Here is a 6,000-nt window from a genome sequence, read left to right on the forward strand (position 1 = left end):
TAACTAGCAAGCAAATAACTCTAAAATAGTAGCAAAATTAAGAATGAAACAAGACTTATATAATATCTAAACAATAACAACAAAATAGTATCAATATAATAGTGAAATGATAGCACAACAATAAATAAATGTTTCCCAATAAATAAAAAGTGTTGTTGTTTAAAAAAGCGAACTTTATTTTTTGTTCAGACCTATTTTTTGAGCCTATATTTAGCCTAAACTCTTTCACTTTTCGGGCGAACATTTGGGCAGGATCGAGTGACCCTACCCATGGATAAGTCTAATTAGATGTTTGTATAGGTCGAATTGAATCAAAATTTGATTTTAAAAATCTTTTAAATTTAAGTAATATTTTAATTATATTTATTTCAGGTTAACTAGAGAAACTAAATTAGAAAATTTTTTATAATAAAATAGATAAAAGAAAGTTTTATAACTCCGGAAGAGAAATTTTATGTTCTGACCGATGAGTACAAGAATTAAATGCAATGAAGGAAACTTTTGCCTTTGGGTGCCAAATAAATCCTATTTTAGCCCAATTTTAAGATTGTGCTTACTTTGAGTGTCCACATTAGGATTTCCCATTAATACTCTCACCCTTTTTTTTTTGTCTGAAATTATTAAGATATTTATTATCGACAGTCAGTCGTGATTAATTTTTTAAAGAGGTAAATGATTAATTACAAAATATGATTCATTTTCATAAATAAAAATCAAATCTCTGATCACACAAATTGAAACCAGTGGCGATGCTTTCCTTTTTAACAAACAAAGGAGAATGGTGGCACAAAGAAAGTGAATCAACAATAGGAAATTGGATGTGGCTAAAGTGTCGCTTTTTCATATAGCATGTGTCTGGTATACAGTTTTTGATCATATTATTCAACAATAAAGTTGGAAAACAATGTCTTTCATATGTCTTTTACTTACTCACTTTTTTTCTTTTTAAATATATTAATTATAAGTAACTTTATTGGGTTTTATTGAGAATAATATTCAAACAAAATTCTCTTAAAAATATTTTTCTTAGAATTTGAATCCAGTTGAAATACTTACAGAAGAAATCAAATGATGTAATTTTGACAGAACCCAAATCAACTGAAATTGGAGAATGAATGCATTGCATTGTTTCCTAAATTTAGCAGGCAAATGGTATTAGACTAGGGTAAAGTGGAGATGAAAGATGTGACTGTCAACCACCTATCAAGCTTTTCATTATCGGTCTGCCCCAAGGGCAGTAAATGCATGAAGAGATTATTAGAGCAGGTGAGGATTGCAGTTTAGTATCATTTTTTCTGAAAATGTCAGCCAAGCATTCAATGTTCCACGTTGAAGTAATTTTAAGTATCTCTTTTCCAACATCATCATATTTCTCGCCGACATCAGCTGCTAAACAGCCGACTACTCTTCTTCAACCTAGGGCTCAAAATAAATCTAAATCAAAATATTTAGAGGGATCATCACATACGTGATTATACTAAAAAAAAAATCATTTTATTAAAATAAATACAAAAAATTAATACCAAAATTAATATAAAAAACAAAAAGTGAATTGAATTACCATGAATGATTCAGAAACTAAAAATACAAAAAACTCAATTGAATGAAACCGAACTCATCCCAACTAGCTATCTCCATTTTTGTAATACTCACCATTATCACAATCACACACTTGTATTTATGATTTCGTTCTTTTTCTAATAAGTTTTTTCTTAAAAATTTAATTCGTAAAATCAATTGACTCACTTGTTTTACTTACAATATGCTATCTTAGTAGCCTGTTTCAATTGAACAAAATAAATGCTAAACTCTCACTTCATCTAGCCTATACAACTATGCTCTATATAAGCACTCTTAAACTTGTTGATATACAAATAAAATACAATAATAATCTCCTCCAAAGTAGAGCTAACAATATCCTAATAACATATAAGATAAATCAGAAAAATTTAAGATATGTCTTAAAGTCATTCGAGTCAATCTCTTCAAATTAAGGGAGTCGATTTGTTTGATCCAATTTAATTAAATCTTCTATGATTTTTCTCTCCATAAGACTGATCTTCAGCACGTCCATGAGCTTAACATAGTCATGGCTCAATTGTTTTATTTAAAAATATCATCAACTCCAAATAATACAAATTTTATTATTGAATTTTTTAATTAATCTTAAAATTGAAAATAAAGAAATTAAAAGTACACATCAAAATTTGAACAAACAACTTTTTGATGATGAAAAAGATGGAACAAAGTGGTTAGGGTTTAGATCATCATTTATCTTTGGCTAATTCAACAACTTTGAATATGGAACCATAACCCTAAAAAGCCTTTTTGTATTATTTTTTCCTTCTTTTTCTTAACAAAATCATAATCTAAGGACCCTTTTTATTTCCATTGAGAATCATTAGGATGCAATTGGAGATCACCATCAATTCTTGGATCCTAAATCATCATTATAAAAGGTAATTGGACCTTGAAACATAATTATTTGGATTGCATTTTGCTAAATTCAAAATCCTTTAATTATATTCCAGTTAGCTAGGAATTTTATAATATTGTTAGGATAGTTACTACCATCGGTCCAAAATCCATTTGGGTATGGGTCGATGTCGGTCCTAACCCACAAGGCTGCAAATTGAGCTCGCATGATGAGATTGCAGATTGAGGTCGCACGCCGAGTCTACTCCCCTGCAAAGTTGTACGTGCAAGAGAATGTGTAACCCATGTTAAATCTAAAGTAGGATACATGTCTGTATGCATGAAACCTACTTAATATGTCTTCTCAATGAACAATACACATATTATATAAATAGACAAACATCACCAAAAAAAGATGACTGAGGGAAAAATACATCAACAAAAATGAATTACATGAATATCAAATACGAGTATATGTGTAATACGAATAGCTTTATCCAATTTAACCAATACAAATAAAAAGGAAAAATGTTCAAAAAATAAAAATAAAATTACGATGATATTGAAGGTGAGTACATTTGTAACAAACTTCAAACTTGTATTCCAAACTTTCACAACGACCCATAATTGGACATCAAATCAATAACGTTGATTAATCAAAATTTCTTGGTCCTTAAAGGTCAATTTTTTTTAAAAATATTCCACCAAATCCAAATGTCACTTTAATTCAAAATTCAATAACGTCGAAAATGAGATATCTCAATAAAATTAATTTCTTAAAAGTAAAATTAAATGAATTAAATTCTAAATGTACAAAAATATAAGGGCTTGAATCCTAATTTAACCAAAAGATACTAATGTTAGAAAAATTTTACTCTCGTTTAAATTTGGCTAAATGATAAATTTGGCCACTAATGTTTACACGTTTTGTCAAAATAATTCTAATTATATTTTTGAGCCTTTTTTGCCATCAATCTTTGTTCTTTTTTTCAAACTCTTTTTTCTAACAGATTTGATGAAAATACCGTTAAAAAATTAACGGGGATGATGTGGAATATTTTTAATAAGATGCAATTTATTACTTTGGTAACTCAACAAGATAGCTACATGTGAAAAATAATAAAATAAACAAATCATAGATGAAATTAAAAAAAAACTCTTAATTTAAAGAAAATAAATGTAATTATCTAAAAAAATTTTCAAAATGAATGCATCCCTTTGTTTATTAAAAAGTTTCAAAAAGATAATTAATAAATCAAACCGAAAACATTGATTGTATGCATTCATTTTGAAGCTTTTTTTTAAAAATAATTATATTTACTTTCTTTTATTTTTTTTAACTTCATGGATTATTTATTTATTTTATTATTTTTCACATAAACATATTATTAAAAAATATTCCACATATTATTTTCATCAAATTTGTTTAAAAAAACAATTTAAAAAAATAACAAAGATTGATAACAAAAAAAAAGGACTAAAAATTCATTTTGACAAAATAGAACCAAAATTTATTATTGAGCCTTAAAATTTTGAAATGTAACTATCTAATACCAAAATATGAAAAATAAATATTAGGACAAAATTGATGAATTAGCATCTATCAAACCAATTTAATTCTACTAATAATAATCACAAAAAAAATTATATATATTTAAAAAAAAGGGAGAAAAATTAATGTTGATAAAATGCAACCAAGACGATGCACCCCTCATTAAAAAAAAAACAGAAAACAGAAAACAAATTAAGAAAAAATTTACAATTTGTAGATAATAAGAAAGCATGGTAATACTGCACGTGGATCAAACACGAGCAACTCGCCGTCGTCCCCACTCACTGAGTCATACCCGATCCGACCATCCTTCAACGACTCGTACCCGAACCCTACCCGTTTCGAGACCCGACCCGCAATAACCCTGCAAACCAACATCGCTTTCCTCCCTTTCCCACCACCGGCGCTCTCGTGGGCCTCACCGCTCCCGGCATACGTACAAATCGCCGCTCCTTTCCCGCTGGAAAACAGCCATGCTTCGTTCATCGAACAGTTCCCCGGAGTTGGACCCAAACAATGAAACCGCATTACTTCATTCCCATCCGCCACGCACCTCGCGTTTTCCTCGTCGCCAGAAACCAAGCCACCCGACCCAGACCGAGCTTTGACCGTCTCTCGGTACTCATCGAACCGGGTCACTGTCCTCGGCCCGTTTTGAACTTTAAAAATCATCTCAATTCGACCCGTGAAAGCCTTGGGGCTCCAACTCGTATGAAAAATAATCTCAACCACATTCCTTGAAGGATGACCCTCTGGTAACTCAGTCAACGACGGCAAAACAGGGTCAGGGTTCCGAACAGAACGTGTTGTGGTAGTAGAAGTAGAACTACTCCGGCGAGGTCGAGGCGGTGGGTTATTCGAATCGGATTCGGGTTGACTGTTGGACCTAGGAAACAATTTCGGGTTTGAATTCTTGGGCATTTTCTTAGTGGCTTTGATAACATCTTTGATGCTTTGAGAGCTTCGTCTACAACTAGAACTGGGTATTAAATGCTTGGGATTTGGGTGATAAACATCTTCAAAAGCTCTTGATTTGCAATGCAAAGATTTGACCCACCCACTTGCCATTATCGGATCCCTTTGTTTGAAGAAGAAATGGGTATAATATCGCTTCCAATTCTAAAAGTTTGTATTGAGTTTCATTTTGTTGGGAGCTTTCATTTTTGTTGTTTTGTGTTGTTTGTTTTTGTTTTTGGCAGGGGAGAAGAATGGAAGGGAAGGGACATCATGAATGGACATTAAATGACAAATACTGTCGTTGAGGGTGAAGTTGAATGACAAAAATGACCTCATCGTACTAGACAGACTTCACAAAGACTATATTATTTTCGTCTTTAAATCATAATTTAAATTTTGATGAGTTTCCATCTCAGCTTGTTTGAAACGAATGGGATTTACTATTTTTTTATTGATTTATTTAATCAAACCGGACAGAAGGATTAAATTGGTCGAATCGATAAATTAATGACTTGACCGGTTTAATCATCTGATTTTAAAAATATTGATTTCAATTCATTCGATCAATATCAATCAAAAGTATTTATAGTTTGAACCGTCATTCGAATTTTAAAAGATTCTTTTTAAAGTTTGAGATAAACTTGACTAACAATTGTTGGATACAATGGTAAAATATATTGTTATCGTAAGGAGAAAATTCAAGTTCGAACCTTGAAGGCAATATTATTGAAAGAGGTAGACATGAATCCAAAAAGAATTAATTTACATGACCAGTAAAACGAACCTAAACCATTAAAAAATATTAAAAAGTATAATTTTATAATTAATTTTAAGTAATTTAAATTTATACTAAACCGGGATAATAAATCTTTGTCCAAACTAAGCCTAAATCGAGTTGAACCAACTTAGCTATGCAAGCCACTCGGTTTGTGGACAAGTCTAGTACCAATTTATATTGCTGCATACCTAACGAGTAATATTTTGATATTAAATTATAAATTAAATTATCAAATTAAGTTATTAAAAACAATAAATTACTTTAAATTTACGTCTATATAAAAATATTATTAAAAACT

At 30.3% G+C, this 6,000-nt stretch overlaps 1 protein-coding gene across 1 annotated transcript; it reads right to left on the reverse strand.

Annotated features, from left to right (window-relative positions):
* Positions 1–4,044: 4,044 nt before the first annotated feature.
* On the reverse strand, positions 4,045–5,192 carry LOC107918377 (uncharacterized). Its single transcript, XM_016847929.2, has one exon. It carries the CDS (start codon positions 5,033–5,035, stop codon positions 4,172–4,174), a length of 864 nt encoding a protein of 287 aa, XP_016703418.1. The 5' UTR covers positions 5,036–5,192; the 3' UTR covers positions 4,045–4,171.
* Positions 5,193–6,000: the final 808 nt, after the last annotated feature.

This window comes from Gossypium hirsutum, chromosome D03, assembly GCF_007990345.1.
Source record: "Gossypium hirsutum isolate 1008001.06 chromosome D03, Gossypium_hirsutum_v2.1, whole genome shotgun sequence".
Lineage (NCBI taxonomy): Eukaryota > Viridiplantae > Streptophyta > Magnoliopsida > Malvales > Malvaceae > Gossypium > Gossypium hirsutum.